Genomic DNA, 18868 nt, shown 5'->3' on the forward strand with positions numbered 1-18868 from the left:
TTAGGAGCAGGCACAGATGTAAATTATTTTTGGCAGTTCAGTTGTAAGACCTTGCTCGTTGCATGGTTGGTTCTGTGCCATAGTATCATGGCGGCTGTACCTTCATGGTAGATCTCAACGTAGGCTGTGCCCCGATCCTTGACACACTCTGCAGATCAGGATTTAATGCATTTTAAGATGCAACCTGGTAACTCTGACTGCACAAAGTGAGTCTGATGCACAGCAAGGCTGAGAACCACTGCTTTAGAAGCATATTCCAGGAAAAATGGGGTAGTGGACAGCATAACTCCTAAGCATGGGCATTTTTGGTAATTCCTCAAATATTGATTGATTTTGATTATCTGGAAGATGAAGGTTTACACCCAGCCACAGAGTGTTAGCCGACAGATCTATAAACCTTACTCTACCAGCAGGGCCCTCCTCTCTACTGAGATCCCATCTCCTTGGATTCCAGAGATGGAGAAAAGTGTGATTAGCAGTTATAGCTCCTTGGCTGTCCTGCTCAAGGATATGTCTCTCAGCCCCTTCCAGCTGCTTCTTACGCATTAATGCCATGGCTTCCTAGAAATGAAAACTTAATAGAAGTTGTCAAATAACCTGTTCCAATGCAGTTTAATCGACCTTATCATTTATCAAAGAATGCCGGCATGATAGAAACCCAAGACTACTTTCCCCAGGGAGACATTTTAAATGCTTTCAACTACTTTGATCTCATCTTCATCATGTACAGTAAGTCTTAGGAATGCAGAATTGTGGTAGTAATGTTGGGATTCATTTTTTTTGTGAAGGCTTTGAAGCACAAACAGAATTTTAAAAGTTCATTAGTAGTTGAAACTGATAATCTTGCTGAGGACACGTTTTATGGCCATAATAGCTATAAAACACAATGAAAAATATTAAATATTATACTGGAATTTGGAGAAATATTCTTCTCTCATTTTTATTAAACTATAGAAATTCTTTATACACTTGTATTGAATAAAAGGTTACCATTAAGGTTAAAACACAAACAAAAGTACTGTTATTTCTTTATTTTATTTTTTGAGATGGAGTATCGCTCTGGCTCTACCCAGGCTGGAGTGCCGTGGTGTAATCTTGGCTCACTGCAACCTCTGCCTCCCAGGTTCAAGTGATTGTCCTGCCTCAGCCTTCTGAGTAGCTGGGAGTATAGGCACGCACCACTATGCCCAGCTAATTTCTGTATTTTTAGGAGAGACGGGGCCTCACCATATTGGCCAGGATGGTCTCAATTTCTTGACCTCGTGATCCACCTGCCTCGGCCCCCTCAAAGTGCTGAGATTACAGGTGTGAGCCACTGTGCTGGACTGTTATTTCTTGAAAATTGTGATAAAGCTGTTAACGGTTTTTGGAGGTTTAACAGTAAAATACAAAGATGCAAAATAATTTCATTCCTGGAAAGGTTTAATTTATTTAGCCTTATTTGTGAGAGTACTGTAGTTTGTTTCACTCATTTTTTTGTTCGCTTACATAATACATACCTAATGTACCAAGCGCTGTATAATGATACAGAGGGCTTGGCATCATCTCTGTCCTGTGTGTTTTATTAACAACATCCTTAACCTTGGGTTGGCTGCTTTGAAATGGTGACTCAGATAGCTGCTTGAATTGAAAATGAACTTTTTTCTTTTTTTTTTTTTTTTTTTTTTGAGACGGAGTTTCGCACTTGTTACCCAGGCTGGAGTGCAATGGCGCGATCTCGGCTCACTGCAACCTCCGCCTCCTGGGTTCAGGCAATTCTCCTGCCTCAGCCTCCTGAGTAGCTGGGGTTACAGGCGTGAGCCACTGCGCCCGGCCTTTTCTTTCATATTGAGAGAGAAAACATGCCTACCCAGGTAAAGTGCCTGGAGTATTTAAGGTTTTTAGTAGCCTTATATTACATCTTCATTTTAAGGCAGAAGATCTAGAAGGATTCTTAATTTTTAAAAAAATCTTGGATCACTTGATGTGTTTGGTAGTCTCCAGTATCAACTGGTAGATGTTTAGTGATACTGTGTCAGGTAGACACCAGGACAGGGACATGAGTGCGTCTTAAGAGTGGTGCGTATATGTTTTCCCACAAACAGATGGCAAAATCCCAGAGGTTATTCCCTAACAAGTAGATTCAGGAGGAGCAGATCAGAGATGCTTGCTGGTGGGCAGGTCTGTTATAGTTCTTAAGAGGCAGTGAAGCATGGTGGCTAAGAGCCTTCGGCTCTGGAACAAGACTGGGTTTGAGTCCTGGGTCTGTAATCACTTCTGGTAAATTATTTAGCCTTTCTGTGCTGTGATTTATTCATTTGTGAGACAGGCAGAGGGATGATCACATGCTTCTCAGATTGTCTTGGTAGGATCAAATGAATTAGTTCATGAAAAGTGCTCAGCACACTGCCTGGCATATAAAAAGGGTTCAATAAGTGGAGAAGGTAATATTGGGGTTGCCAAGATGATGATGCCTCCTCTTCATCATGAATCCCCTTATTCACTCCATGTCCCACAGTCACAGAAGGTCAATCTTTGGCAGATGAGGTCAACAAGAGATCATATTTACTGGCCACTGTAATTTGAACTGAGGGAGAATATCTTCTTAATTGTAAGTATGACAATTTTGTATCCTACCTAGAGTGTGGTCCACTAATGACTGTCACCAGTAACCATGGATTGAGGACTATGTCCAGTAGTCTCTTGAGAGCCCATCAGCATTGGCTCATGTTCTGTTAGCTCTCCCACAGGGAGGAAGTCAGACTTCCCTCCCTGCACCTTTCCATTGTGTTTGTAGCAGTCCCTCCAGTAAATGGAAGTCACACGTGATGCAAATTCATTCAGTGGGCCTTTCTCACTTTTACATTTCCTGTCCTATAACCCCCCTGTCACAGTTCTCTCTCGATGTCTCCACAGAGAGGCAATGGGGAATGCAGGGTTGAGAGAATGCACCTAATTGAATTCACTGGTTCTCAAATCAGGGCAGCTTTGTCCCTCCACAGGATATTTGGCAATGTGTGGAGACATTTTTGATTGTCACATCTGGAGAATTGCTGCAGTCATTTAGGGAGTAGAGACCAGGGATGCTGCTAAACATCCTACAATGCAAGGACAGTTATTACAACAAAGAATTAGGAGGTTGAGAAATCCTGAGTTAAGTTACACTAGAGGGCCAGGGCTTCTGTGCTTGGCCAGCTACATTACCGGTGATGGTTAAATGCTATTCTAGATTCTATTCAGATTCTAGTTGGCTGGTGACACAGGCTCTAGGCAAAGAGGCTGTAAACGGGGGAGATTGATCTTTTATATCTGAGGAATATTTCTTTATACCGAACATTGCCACTTCTCACTGGCACGGTTGCCCCCTTCTGCGTGGCTGGCCTCTGGCACTCTTCAGAACTCTGGAGAGCCAGTTGATGAATTAGACTCAGTTACAGAACAGGTGACTGACTCCCGCTGTCTATGCCAACTGATGATGTGCCTGTGACAGACTGAGTCATGCTGACCGTGGGACTGCAGACCCCAGAGGAGAGTGCTCTCTTGACCCCATGGATAAAGCAATAAAGCTTTGCATCACCTGAGGAGAGATTTCTTTGGGCAGGATGAGAACATTTTCCAGTGAAAGGTTTTATTTTACTTATATATTTAAAAGGCAGTTATGCAGTTCTTATTGTGTGCCAGCTGGTTTTCAAAACATTTTATAAATATTAACTCATTAAGTCCTCTTGACAACCCCAAAGCTGAAGCATTGTTCATGTCACTCTTTTACAGATAAGGAAACGGGTGCAGGGCTATTACTGAAACCTAGAGATTCCGGCTCCAAAGTCAGGCTTTTAACCACTGTGTTAGGGATGAAAAACTCTGAACTTCATCCTTGGTTTCTTTTTTCTACCCAGATCCTTGACTTCTGATTGGTACCATTGAGGCATTGGGGAATTAGGCTGTCCTGAGGCAAGCCCTCATTCTGATCTATTAGCTCATTATTTCATATCTGTGAACCTCAGTTTTCTTATCTGTAAAATGGAGTCACACCTACCACAGGGGGTGGATGTGAAGATAAAACAGGTGTCCATTTTGCATTGCTATGAAGAAATACCTGAGCCTGGGTAATTGATAAACAAAAGAGTTCTTTGGCTCAAATTCTGCAGCTATACAAGAAGCACAGCACCAGCATCTGCTTCTGGTTCACCTGGCAAAATGGGACAGGCTGGGGCACCTTGGCCGAGCTTCGCTGGCTGTGATCTGGGCTGCTGACTGGACCGTGTGTGTTTATTTCATGGCCAGATTACAGCATCTGCTCAGGGACAAGTTTGCTCTGTTTTTAGGAGAATGGAAGGTGGCAGCTTTCCATTTGTCTTAACTCAGGGCTTTTCTCAGTCCTGCTACCCACACTGTGCCCTTTTCCCCTGGCCCACTCCCAATTCAGAAATGGGTTTGGATTCTATTTCCATGGATGGTTATGCAGTCGCCCACCTGCTTTTCTGACATGTACAAGTCAGTATATCTTTCTATGATTATGAAATTTTAGAGGAGAGGGTCTAAGTTTGTCTTTTTTTCTTTGAATATCTTGTCTACAAACAGTAAATGCATCCATAGGGATGAAGGAGTTCCTGTTATTTATCCAGAGGGAAATGCACCACTCTAATGTGTAGTCAGATGTGTGAGAAAGGGAACCAACTCTTAAATGTAAGAACTGTGAGAGAACATCCCAGCATCTAGAATAATATCTGGCACATAGGAGTAGTTTAATAAATATTTGTGAGCAAATGAATGACTAATATTTATTTTAAATATTTCCTAAATCTGATTATAGTTAACTCTGGGTTACCCAGCAGACCTGGAAACCTGGAGCTGTAGCTTTTATGAAGTGTTAATGTATGTAACTAACAGAAATAAACACTTTAAAAAAAACCTGGACATGCTAGAGTATACAACAAGAAAAATAACAATGAACTTGATCCAGAGGCCACTTTGGGATCTTGCTATACCCTTGGGGTGTCATGCTTTGTGTGAGAAACTGGTGCTGTAAGGAGGAGGAATTTAATGTAGTGCTATAGTAGGATGCTAACTAACAAAGTGTTTTCCCTATTGACCAAGTAGCTGGAAATAGTTACACCATGTCACTTATTGCCAGACTTGTATTCTGCAACAAACTGATGTATTTAGTAGGATCTGGGCCAATTGAAGATGGCCCTTGTCATCTCCCAGATGTAGTTTGACATATCTTTTGTACTACTTCAGAAACATTTGAGAAGTTTTGTTCTCCATGATAAAGAGAGAGCAGCCAGACAGATATGCAGAGGCCATAGAATTTTAAAATTGTCTGCACTTTCTTTTACAGATCTGAAGAAAACTCTTGCTGTGTTATTAGATAACATTTTGCAGCGCATCGGCAAGTTGGAGTCAAAGGTGGATAATCTTGTTGTCAATGGCACCGGAACAAACTCAACCAACTCCACCACAGCTGTTCCCAGCTTGGTTGCACTTGAGAAAATTAATGTGGCAGGTAAGAATAGCAATTCTCCGCTCTCATATGGAGTCACACCCTGCTTTGGACCACGAAGAGAATAAAAGAGTGCAGTGGTTCTTACTGGAACCCACACAATATAAATTCTATAAACTTGGCATGGCCATGGTAAAGATGTTTCAATTTATTATTTAACAGCAGATGTTAAAATGCTTTTTATAGTTTTGTGATGTGTAATATTTGGTGGTGTCTGTGACACATTTTCTCTTAATGGACTCCTGGAATTCACTTCTAATGAGAAGATTCATAGCCTAGATTAAATGAAATACAGAGGTTATCTGAGAAGCTCATGCCTTTTAGAGTTCCTTCCTCCTCCATACTCCCATCAGACAATTTTGAAAGTCTGTTACATATAATAGCTTCTCTCCTCCCTGTTGTTAAAGAAGAGCCACCACTGGAGAAAATGCCTCCTACGTGTATATGAAGAAATAGAAATTCTGGAAATGGCCTTTAGGTGATAAATGGCTCCTGTGTAATCCTGGGGAGATTCTGTAGCCACTCATGTATACCACATGTCATTCCCACTGGGATGCATTTTGTTTGGCCCCTTCTGGAAACTGGAACATTGAATGAGACCAGGAAAACTGATGAAAAACAACACAACACCCAAATTATACATAGCATGTTGTTGCCTTCCTCTCATGTTAGAACCCCCACCCCCCACCAGCTCCCCCACTATCACACTGCTCTGAGGTCAGCCCCTGGGTCTATGTGCTTGAGCCAGGACTACTCTTGTTAGGGTGACTGCTCTATTTCCTGGGGACCCAGGACAAAGTGAAGACCCTGAAGGTTAGGATTCAGTGCTTTGGGTGAATGGTTGTGAACAAGCTGTCTCTACTTTTGGTGAGTGGTAGCCAATCTCTGGTTAGTGCATAAAGTAAGTAGCTAGGTGACTTTTGACATCAGTTTCTGCTTTAAAATAAATCTTGTTTCATATACTTTTAAACTTATTTCTTTGTCTTTCCCTCTTCTAAAAGTTCACACACTAAAGTAGGAGAGTTTCTTTTCCTTTCCTACTTCCCAGTGTCAAAACATTTAATTGTTTTACATTATGCAAGCTGGTTGTTGTTACCTTTTTTAATGTTCTTTGTCCTTTAGCAAATTTCAAATTGCCAAATATTTTTAATAATTCAAAGTATCTAACCAAACAAAGGTATTAAAAATAACTTTTAATTACAACACGGAGGCAGTGTCATCTAGGCCATAAATCCTGTCTTCCTTGCAGTTTTCAACAGCTTCTGTAATTAGACAAGAGAACCTCCCACTGTGTTTAGCTGCTTATTAATAAATGGAACCATGCCTCTTCAGTCTCTGCTTGCCACCCCTGTACCCAGTAGAAAATGCTACTGGAAAGGCCCTATCTGGTTTCATCAGTGTTCTGTGTCATATTTCTGGAGGTGGGATGGAGTGTTCTGCCTTTAACTTTGCTGCTCCCCACTGCCTCTGAGGTCCTGTGGCTTGTGGGCCCCTATAAACACATCTGCTGTCATTCTTTCCCCTAGCATGGGATCTTGCTACCTCTGGCTGTCCTGTTTGCTGCAAGGCTCACAGGGACTTTGCTACCTGGACTTTAAGCTGCAGAGCACAGGGTAGTGGGTACACCTCGAAGAAGGAAGTGGCAAGGACTTAGTGACTACTTCTTTCAAACAAAATTTGGAAATATACCAACCATATGTATTGAGCTAGTTTACAGCTTAACAGATATCTCTTGAGCATGTTCTCTAAGCCTGTGGTTCTGAGTGGGACTCCTTTAAATGTGCCACTGGTGCTCTGTAGGGTCCAGCCCTACAGGGTTCTGTGAGCCCCTCTCTGCTGGTATGGAGATGAGAAATTGTAGAAATAAAAGACACAAGACACAGAGATAGGCAAAAGAGAGTTTGGGCCCGGGAGTCCACTGCCAACCAAAGCGCGGAGTCTAGCAGTGGTCCTGAGTGCCTGAACGCTCTGACTTTTATTGAGTACAAAGCTGGGGTCAGGGTAGGTAGGGCATGGTGCAAAGCTGGGGTCAGGGTAGATAGGGCGTGGCCTTGGTGGTAGGTGAGAGGGTCAAGTACATCACATGTCATATAGGTAAGGGTTTAAGACTTTCAGGTAGCCGAGATGAGGTAAGGAGCATAATGGGCCAGCACTTTTTCCACACTTGTTAGGAAATAACAAAGACATTAAGATTCATATTACTTTTACTGATTATCTCTTCTAAGAAAAAACGAACCAGGTGCAGAAGCAGATCATGAGAGTGGACATGGAACGTGACCACTGAAGCACAGCATCACACAGAGACATTTAACCCCCGGATGTCTGTGGGGATACCTGACAGCCGTCAGGCCTACCGCAAGAGCTCGGAGGAGTGGAGTTTTCTCCTAATTCCCCGGAGGAAGGAGACCTCTGGGCCATCTTAGATGCCTCCTTCCCAAGATGGCTAAACAGTGGGCGCTTTCCCAGCGCTGGTGCTGCTGCACAGCCGAGGTGCCCTCCAGCAGCCCTTCCACAGGCATGACAGAGGGCTTAAAGCGTCTTGCCTTGGGGTCAGATAAAAACAGTGTCACCCCAGGTTCACACTTCCGACCTGAGAGGCATTAGTAAAAGAATTAGGATCACCTATGAATAACTAAGATCACCTATAAATAAGATCACATATGAATAACTAATTACTATGATTATATTTCTAGTTACTTTCTTCTTCATTATTTATATGGAAATAGGCTGAGGCTTCTGGCTCCTGCCTTGGCACTTATGGGATCTTCTCCCTACAGTGCTCTGTTTTTAATATTTAAAGAACCAGAGTGTTGTGTTTTTATTTTTATTTTTTCCTTTTTGGGCAATGGGAGCAAATCTAGAGTTACGCATTTAATGATGAACTTCATTCGCGTGACTTTGCGTCTTTCAGGTATGTGTGGGACACAGTCCATACCATCATGATTTTTACTGGGCAATTAGGAAAAGAATACACATGCATAAAATGACACAGACCATGGTTGCTGTAAAGAAGGGGTGACTCAGAAAAAAGTTTGGACGCAGGGAAGGAGAGGAAACTGACATTTAGCAGCCATCCAATAAATACAAGTTCCTCTTTCTGAGCCTCCAAGGTACATGATTTTACTTAATCTTAGCGTCTCTGAGATGTGTTTTCAAAGGTTTTATTGAGTTTAGGTACTTGGGAGACGGTAACCATTAGTGCTGGAGTCCCCTGAGCTCAACTTAAGATCTGCTAGTGCTATGTAGAGGGAAGATTCTGAGTGTTAGCTCCATCTTTCCTTCCATTTGTAGATTATAAAGGCATGTGTCTGCAAAAAGGCACTACTATTTTCTTAAAGGTACCTAGAAGAGAGCTGCCAGTTTCCTAGATTTAATCATCTGTCCCATCAGAAATTGCTCTGTCTTATGGGTCTCCTCTTAAGCTGACATTTGTAAAAGCTGGTTCGTGTGTGTGTGTGTGTGTGTGTGTGTGTGTGTGCGCGCGCGCGCGTGCGCGCACGCACACACATGCACATGCAGAGGCACCCCTTTCATAGACATTGTCTTGGCCAGAGTTGATATAGACATGCTGGGCATCCCTCTTCATTTCCCCCAGAAGGTGGAGGGTCCTTCATATCTTGTCACTCAACCACATAGTTATTAAAAATGATTTGCCATGTCTGTAACGTAGGGTACCAGAAAGAAGGACAGGGACTTAAATGAACAGTTCTCATTTATGAGCAGCCCTTCCTTGCTTTTCTGTCCCCTCTCTGATTCATGGCCCTGCTGTTGTCCTCACACCCCTCTGTCAACTCAGGAATGGCTCCTGAGCTGTGAGAGTTCAGTTTTATGGGGTTCCAGTCCTCGCTGAGTGAAGTTTTTCTCTCTCCCTTCTTGAATGGAGACATGTGGTAATTGCTCAGAAATGTTCTCCCTGGTGTGTCTTTACTACTAACTCTGGTATCTTACTGCTCACTGATGTTTCTGATTGCTTATTGTTATATCTTATTGCTTGCTGATATGCCTTCTTGTTGGTTATAAACTGTCTCTAAACTGGGTACCATAGCAATTGAAGAAGGAATCCCTAAATTTATTTTCTCTAAAGGGATAGCTCTGTGTGTATGTGTGTGTGTGTGTGTGTGTGTGTGTGTGTCCCCTTATTTTCTCTTTCTAGCTGTGTTCTTTGTGGCTTTTATCCAGTATGGCTTATCTTTGCAAATTTATCACCAGGGGTTTTTTTTTAATGTGAAAGTAAATGTGCTCCTAGAGAAATTTAGGTGGAAATGAACTTTATTAAAATCAAGAAATCAGATTGAACTGGTTTTTTGAGCTGCTTGTCTTATTAAAGATAAAGGGGACTCAATGGAATGAAAAAGCAGATATTTAAAATCCCCACCCTTCCACCAATCACACAGTAAATTAATTTCTTTATATTTACTTTCTGAAAGGACTTGAAAGGCCTTCATCAAAATTCTCTCCTTTTAGAATGATGCTTTGAATTTTAGAAAGGCCCATTCTGTTTTTCTCTAGTTTTGTGATCTTAAATGAGGAAGTGGAGTGAATACGATTGATCTGTGGTTTTTTTGCCATGTACCTGAAGTGGGGAAAGGTAAAAAGTGTACATATTTGATAATGAAAATGCTTGCCTTCTAAGGACTGAGACAGTGTCTGATTTATCTTTGTTCTGCCCAAAATGTCTTGATTGTAACCTTACCTGTTGAAGATAATTCAGTAAATATTGCTCACATGGATTGGATTCTACTGGAGAGAACAGCATTTGGTTTCACCACCTGGAGGAGTGTCTTCTTACAGTTCTTCTTCTCCATTTACATTTGGGGTGATTTGCCTGGAAGTAGGACTTGGTATTTAATTTCCCAGGTTCACAGACCTTAGCAGACACCACCTAAGAAGTGGGACTACCTTTTTTGTTAGTCAAGACTGAACTTCCCATTGATGGTTCTAGGATGTGGAGCCTTCTCAGGATGTGATAGTTACAATTCTAGATTGTGATATTTTAAAGGACAAGAACATTGTGCAGCTCTCTATGGGTAGTGTGTGTACACATTTGTTTATACTCTCAATAACGAGTTGTTATTCAACGTCAGCTGAATAACTGGCCAGTGTTGACTGTTCCCTAAAAGCCAAAACCATAATGATAGCATCCACTTAGTGTTGTGATGACTTAACAATTGCAAGGTCACTTGGGAAGCAGAATCACAAAATCAAAGGTACAGGTATAACTCAAGTGACTGTTTTCTGGTATTTAATCCAAATTGAACTTCCGGCAACCCTGCATTTTTTCCAAGGTCGGTAGCAACATTCAACACTTTGTAGTATTTGGGGTTGAAGTGCAATGTATTTGAATTTGGAAACTGTTTTTAAAAACAGCAACCATTATTATTATTATTATTACCATTTGAAAGTTGAAAATGAAAACTGTCCCTGCTGAGTTCCAGGGCTTGCATTTGGAGCTGCAATTTTCTCCCCTTTGTGCTGCTAATGGACCTTGAAATTAAGTTGTTCCTGTGTTCTTTCCTTGTGTGTGTACCCGTGTTAACAGTTTTTGAAGTAGCACCTGAAGTGTCCCAGCTCCACCCCTAGGCAGTGGCTCAGCAGATGGCTTTCCCAGGGTCAGATATTGGCATGTCAGTGGGCTCCCAGTTGCCACTGAGAGATGGGAGAGAGATGAGATTGCAGGGTGCTTTCCTATTAATTTGAGAAAGAAGCAAATATGATCTGTCTCTCTGCCTGTCACTTTCTGTTTTGTAATTTGCAGTGGTAACAATAAATATGTGGACACTTGTCAGAAGCTATTCTTTCGGTGTCTTTACAGAAAAATGCTTGTCTTTGTTGATACGGTTTTCACTGTGTGGTCAAGGATATTTTGATTTTTATTTAGAAGAAGAAAAATATAGTTCAGAAGTGATGCTGATCTTCGAGGCTATGTATCTATAGCAGTGATTAACAGTTGAGGGTGATTTTGCCCCCAGGGAACACATGGCAATGTCAGGAGACATTTTGGTTGTCACAATTGAAGATGTGCTATTCATTTATTTATTATTATTTTTTCTTTTTTTGAGACAGAGTCTCACTCTGTCACTCAGGCCAGAATGAAGTGCCACGATCACAGCTCTCTGCAGGCTCGACCTCCTGTGCTCAGGCAGTCCCCTCCCTACCCTGCCTTAACCTTCTGAGTAGCTGGGACTATAGGCAGTGGGCCATCATGCCCAGCTAATTCTATTTTCTTTTTTTTTTTTTGTAGAGAATGGGGTCTTGCTATGTTGCCCAGGCTGGTTGGGCTCCTCGGCTCAAATGATCCTCCTGCCCTGGCCTCCCAAAGTGCTGGGATTACAGGCATGAGCATCTGCAGCCAGCCTATTTAGTTCTAATAGATGGAGACCAGAGATGCTGCAAAGGATCCTCTGTAATATATAAAACACCACCCCCAATAGAAGTATCCAGCCCCAAATGTCAATTGTGGCAGGTTTGTGAAATTCTGATCTATGAGATATTGTTAGAATCTGGTGCCAGTGGATATTTTCACCTGTGGTTAGTGCTGAAAGATGCCTGAGACACTGAAGTTTCCTGATTGGCCAGCTGAGACCTAAAGTTCCTTTCCCTTTTCCTAGCAAGGCTGTTCACAGACACCCCCAATCTCCACCTCATTTAGCTTTGCCACTGGTCTTTGAGGCCTCCAAGGAAAGGGAGTTTAGAAACTCCCAGAAGACTGTTCTAGGATCCTGACTTTAAGGAACTCCTTTCCTGCCCCATGGTATGTTTTTGGCAATGTGCATTTTAGTTCTGCTTCTATAGAATGTAATTATTTCTTCTCATGAAAGGGCCACTAATTCAGAATAACAATGCTTTAAAGTAGTCTTAGAGAATGGATTTAAATTGCAGAATGTTTTAGAAGAAATTCTATTTTATTTTAAGCAAAGTATATAATTATCAAGATATGAGAAAGTAAATTAAATAAGTCAAAGAAAACAAGATAGGTCCCCAAAGATCTACTTTGCATCAGAAAGTACCCTTCACAGCATATTTGGAGCAATAATTTAAAAAATGAGACTAGAGAGTTCACTGGGGTTTGTGAAGCATTTTCAGTGTTAAATGAAGGAGTTTCTATTTTGTTCCCTGGGCGGTGGCAGCTGATGAGAGGTTTAAAGTAGGAGGATGAATAGGTGAGGTCTGTATTTCCAGAAAATAATTAGCGGCCATGTGGGGTGAGATGCATATGAAGGGGTCCAATCAAAAGCTATGTGAGAGAGACTTCAGTTAGTCTCCAGTTAGCACGAGAATGCCCTGAATTAGACATGCTCATAAGGCCCTTGGAGAAGGAGAATTTGAGACCCACATTAGGGTGAAGCTGGCATGATGAGGACCCAGACAGACCATGGGAAAGGGCAAGGGAGAAGCTGTCATAATGATTTCCAAGGGTGTAGCTTAAAGGATAACTGGTGACTCCTTATTGAGGGAAAAACCAGCAGAGAGATAAGGTTTTGTGAGGACTGTAGCTGCAAGCCATTTGTTTCAGAATATTGGTTTAAAGGCAGTTGAAACTTTGATGCTAGTGTTGAGGGGACGAGGGACAATGAAAAGCAGCATCTGTGGAACCAGACTGGCCTGATTCAAATCCTGGTTCCACCACTTTATAGCAGTGTGACTTTGGGTTAAGTTTCTTAACCTTCTCTGGCTGAGTTTCCACATTTGTAAAACGGGGGAAATAATAGGAGTGCCCATTTCACAGTATTTTTAGGAGGTATATTAGTCCGTTTTCACACTGCTATACAGATACTACCTAAGACCGGGTAACTTATAAACAAAGGAGATTTAACTGATTCACAGCTCCACATGGCTGGGGAGGCCTCAGGAAACTTAAATCATAGTGGAAGGGGAAGGAAGGCACTTCTTAACATGGCAACAGGAGAGAGCGAGGGGGAGAGCAAGGAAGTGCCACACTTTAAAATCATCTGCTCTCCTGAGAACTCAATACTATGAGAACAGCATGGGGGAAACTGCCCCCATAATTCATTTACCTCCTACCAGGTCCCTCCTTTGACATGGAATTAAAATTTGAGATAAGATTTGGGTAGTGACACTGAACCAAACCCTATCAGGAGGATTAGGTGAGACTGGTAATGTGCTTAGAAACATGCCTGGCCTAAAGTTGGTACTGTACGAGCATTTGTTAATTACAGTTTAAAAGTTATGTATTTGGAATCTTGACGTAAAAATGGAACACTATAGTGATTGACTATTTGGATATCACCACTGGTAGTGAAATTAATAATATTTGTACAGTGCTTTATAGATTAGAACATAATTTTTTATATAGTATTTCACTGGAACACTTTAAATTGCAGTTCCCAAACTGACCTTTTTCTGCCTCTGTTTCCAATATTTGGCTCATCATCAGATTCATGTTTTGTCAATTTGGTTGCGAGAGGCCAAAAACCTAGCTTATATTAAACCAAAAGGAAACTTGGGGTTCATGTCATTTGAAGGTTCGTAGGATGCTGGTGAGAAATTCAGACATGGGAACCATCTTCAAGTACTTGAGCTGTTTACTCTTAGGTATGGGATACTTGTCAGAAGCTATTCTTTTGGTATCTTTGGGAGCAGGTTCCTGAAGAGATCCCAGATAAGCAGATAAAATGCATATGGCTACTAGAGACCCTGGTCATGTCATGGTTTGGCTTTCTGGAGCCAGCCTAAACCTGACTAAAGGTTTTCTCTCCTTGAGGGTTTGGAGGACAAAACTTCAGGATTGCTAACTTTCTGCAACCATTTTAAGCCCTACTGTGGCCAAATGTGCTTCCGCCCCACTTGGAACAAGCCCAAACCCCTGCATGCAGTTTATTCATGCTCTTACACACTTACATGTTTTTGTCCACAGCCTGGCATGCTTCTGTTGCTCTGACTGACCCTTCTTTATCATCTTTTCCAAGTCTCATGTGAAGCTCTGTCTCCCTAAGAGTTGCTTGATGCCCCTCACATCCCAGAGGTTTGTGGTGTATTGCCTTGTACTCCTACCATGTATGTCCTTGGACTTTTCCACTCTTTTCTTGTTTCTGTAGCCAGTCTCTAAGCTCCTCAAAGGTGTGGGCATGGTTTTATATTTTTCTTTTCAATTCAATGCTAAGCTTGGAGTGTGGCAAATTGCAGGTTTTATCAGTAAGTGTCCTTGCTGAGTGCACTCCTCTCTCTCCTGAACATGCTCCTGCTGGTCAGCCACTGTGTCCCAGAACCTTTGTCATGACACTGACGGCCATGCTTTCACTTCCAGATCACCATTTCTGCCACTTGTTTGCTTTGACAGTCCCTGAATCCTTTTGGAATTCCCAGAAGCACCTAGTAAATTTACTGTTACATTAAGACCAGAAAAGTTTTGCTTCACTTCCCTTTTTGAAAACTGAGATTCCATAATAAGAATTTATTTTGTGTATTTTGGTGGCTAATTATAAAAATGTAAGTAGGATTAAAAAAATTCAGGCCATCTCCCCTACCCGAGAGGTTGTTCTGAATGGATAGTTCTTGCAGAAAAGAAACAGGGACCCAGAACTTCTAATTCTATTGGACTAATTACTGACCCTTCAAGGAATATGACATGGCTTGTTTCATTGCAGAAAGTGAGACTATATATATCCGTCTTGGGAATACTGTTCCTCCCCAGCCACTTGATGGGGGAACTCAGTAACATACGCTGCAGGGCTGTCCGGGGGACCTTAAAAGTGCCTCTGCTCAGAGTTGTTCTTTGTATTGGTGATAGGACACACTGAAATTAGACTTGTTTGTTTTAATCAGAAGGTGACAGATCCTACTAGCTTAATTTGGCTTAATGAGGTATGTGTATACAGTTGTGATATCAGCTTACATATGGTATTGATTCAATAGACATTCCACAGCCACAGCATAGCATATGCTTTCTCACATAGTCCCTTGTCTGTGCTGTTTCATTCTTTACCTGTTTTCACTAACATGTATTTCAACGAACTCATTGTAGAGCCTGAGATTTTAAAATTTAGAAAAATATTTGGAATAAAGCTGATTTGGTGAGACATGGGAGAGAGGTATCTGACTCCATGTTTTTGAAAAGGTTTTGTAGGTTTGAAGATTTCTGGCATTTTGAGAGATTTTCCTTTAAGCTGTGCTTTTGGCTTTGCATATCCACAGCTTCTAAAATTAGGCAGCCTAAATAAAAATCAGTTGCTAGTTTTTGTTTTTCCCTTCTCGCTTATATCCCAGAAAAAGAAGAAAGAAAGCAGTGTGGGGTGAAGATGTTTTGAAATTCTTTGGGTTTAGAAAGGACAGAAAGAGGGATTCAATTAGGAATGTGACTGTGAAGGGCTGAGCTGCCCCGCAGTTCAGGACAGCAGAAATACTCTTCATCTCACAGCCTCCTTTTTCCGTCCCTCTTTTACGCGTGAACATTCAGCAAGTCTCACATGTGGGATCACAAACCCCAAATCCGCTTATGTCAAGCAGAGGACCCATGGCGTGGACAGAGCCAGCTGAGGACAACATATCTGGGATTGACAGAGCATTATAAACTGCATTTTGATTTGCATTGTCAGTGTTGGGCAGTTCACTCTTCGCTGGTTTTAAGCTGTCCTAAAGTTTCATGTTGGAGAGCTTTTCTAGTCAACGTTTACTGTGGAAACTTTCTCTTTACCTTGGTGCAGCTAGAGATGCTCCTGAACCAGAGACAAGTGGACACCCAGTGAAGGACTTGTGCTAATGTTTTCCCCCACTGGGGGGACTTGATTAAACAGGAGCCATAGAACTGTGGGACTCTGGATAAAGCCAGTCAGTTTCCTCATTTATAAAACGAGGTTAAGAACCTGTGCCATAGTGTTGTTGCTGGTAGTATGAGTTAACACATGGAACACACTCAAGGTGCTGCACAAAAATAAGAGCTCAGTAAGTTTTGGCTGTTGGTTCATACGCTTCTTAAGTGTCCAACTCAGGTTTTGACTCTTGGGCCAGGCATGTAGCAGATGGTCAGTGCTTGATGGGCATGTAAACTACCCATTCCCAATGCTGCATTTTATACAGAAAACCAGACCCTGTGAAGGGGCTGTCCGGAAGCTACTTGGCAGTCACAGCCTGGATCTGGCCTTTGGCATCAGATATTTTTGAGTAGAACTCTGGATCCACTTGCATACGTGCTGTTGGCATTTTATTAAACTTATGATTGCTGAGCTTCTGATGTGTGCTCTGTGCAGTGGTGATAGTGACACCAACACTGTCCTCATGTGAGGATGCAATGAGATGATGCATATTGAGATCCTGGTCCAACATCTTCTCCCTGTGACCTGCCTACTGACCTTGCCCTCTGTGATGAATACCCTGTTAGAAAGGAGTGGTCACGAACGTAACGTAACAAACACTGATGTATCTTTTATCCAGCCTACACTGACTATGTGATGCCAGGTCTGTGTCAGGCAGTGGAAATGCTGCTGGGGAAGAAACCAGGGCCCCTTTTGGGAATGTTGAGTTCACTGTCTACTGGAGGAGAATGACTGAGACCATTGGCTGTGCTCGTATCTTTTTTGAGCCTCAACTTGTAACTGCTTTCACCCTAGTCCAAGAGAACCTATTGGCTTTGCTTGACCTTCTGGCCTTGGAAATGACCTTCAAACTCTATAGCCGTCGCCAGTAGGGATAGCAATTTGCTACAGGAATTGGCACAGAAGGAATTTTCTCCTGTCACAAGGCACAAGTCCTGTGGTTCCTGTGCTACTTGTCACAGCAAACTTGAGCAGATCCAGAAACTGCCTGACCCTTTACTCTACCTTCCCACTCCGAAATAGGGAAGGGAATTCCTGTGCGGGAGGGCTCAGTTCTCAAGGGAAGACAGTCATTAACCTGTCTAAACTCTATGTTAATAGAACCTTCTCGATAATTGCTTTCATTAAGTGTGGTTAATGTGAACAGTACAAGTTATAGCAAGATTTGCAGAAGAACAAAGTAAATATTTAAGACTGTTTTTCATGGCGAAGTTGGGTCGAGGCAAAGAGAAGATTAGTAAAAGCTGTATCCGATGGTATCTGAGGTTGAAACACAGCGAACCTCTTGGCAGAAGTGCCAGTTATGTCTCATCAGTGGTTCACAGAATCTTAACTCTGGGGAGGCAGACGGGTGTATCCTAGAGACAGTTATGAGTTCAGGTTTCCTCCTTTTGCTTCTGGCCTCTGTCAGACACCAGTGACATGGTGATGAAGATAAACTACCTTCCCTGTACCACCCAGGAATGCAGTGAGGATTAAGAGAGTGGCTTTTAGCCCGTCGCTATGCCACATGGGGAGGATGGTTGCTCCCTGAGGGCAGAAGGCCATTAGTAGCAACTGAGTTGGCTAGGAAAGCTCCTGAGTTGGCCAGGAGTGTGTAGCATGCCAGGCTTGGGTGTACGGAGCTGGCAAACCAGGTGCCTGGGGATTAAATTAGCATGGGTTTTCATGCCTCCAGGCTACCAGTGACCGTGCAGCTATCATCTCTACCTTTGAGTTTATGTATGTAACTGAATAATAGTGCTGTGTTTTCAAGAGAAAAGACGTGACAAACAGTGCTTTTGTAGTACAAGGAGGGATACCCTGCTGAAAGTCTGGAAATTAAAGCTAAACAAAAAGATGAAAATACAAAGCAGCTGTAGTTCTACTACCCAGAGACTGACTGATTTGATTCTTTACTAACAGATGTGGTAAGTGCCTGTTCTGTGCCAGGCACTGTCCAGGCACTGGAGATAGTGATGAGCAAACCCAAGTCTTTTCCTTCTGGAGGTTATACTTCAGCAGTGAAGGCAGGAAGTAAACAAAAACGTAAACATATCTAGTGGTGGAAAATGCTTGATGAGTAGCAAAGCAGAGTAAGGAATTCGCAAAGGAAGCGGGTGCTGTTTCAGGTTTGGGGCTTGTCAAAAAAAGCCTCTCCAAGGAAGAGAGACTGAGCAGAGACCCATATTACTCAGTGAGAGAGGCCTGGGGCTCTCCAGCTAGCTGCTGGAAGGATCTGTCTGCACAACAGCCTGGGGCTCATTCTTCCTGGGTATGTTTAAGAACCACTTTTGGGCCCTTTTAATCCTAATACAGAAGGAGGCCTATTAAAACCAAAATTAAAAAACAAAAAGACCATTTACTGTATCATCTGTCATTTATGTTTCTGCTAGGCTCAGACTGGACTTTCAAGAGAGTAGTGTTGGAACCACAGGAAGGTCTGGATGTGTTAATTGAGTGGTTCAACATATGATGAGACGTAAGTGTGCAGTGTAGATTCAGGCTGCTGGGGTTCAAGTCTGAGTTCCGCGGTGGTGCCACTGTGGTGAAGTCTTTTAGAGAGGTTAAGTCTCAGTTCTCTCATCTGTACAGCAGAAACTAGCTCATGGGACCACCTAAGAAAGTGTTTGCGGAG

The 18868-nt window shown here is 42.4% G+C and overlaps 1 protein-coding gene across 7 annotated transcripts in view; it reads left to right on the plus strand.

The window, feature by feature from the left end:
• MGAT5 (alpha-1,6-mannosylglycoprotein 6-beta-N-acetylglucosaminyltransferase) overlaps window positions 1–18868 on the plus strand; it is a 331838-nt gene that overhangs the window by 138659 nt on the left and 174311 nt on the right. For all 7 annotated transcript variants that reach the window (XM_017536083.2, XM_017536081.2, XM_037741149.1 and 4 more), the window contains one exon: window positions 5321–5485. In XM_017536083.2, coding sequence (XP_017391572.1) covers window positions 5321–5485 — 165 coding nt within the window. The remainder of the gene's footprint in view (window positions 1–5320; window positions 5486–18868) is intronic.

The sequence above is a fragment of the Cebus imitator genome, unplaced genomic scaffold (genome assembly GCF_001604975.1).
Source record: "Cebus imitator isolate Cc_AM_T3 unplaced genomic scaffold, Cebus_imitator-1.0 Scaffold95, whole genome shotgun sequence".
NCBI classification, from domain to species: Eukaryota; Metazoa; Chordata; class Mammalia; order Primates; family Cebidae; genus Cebus; species Cebus imitator.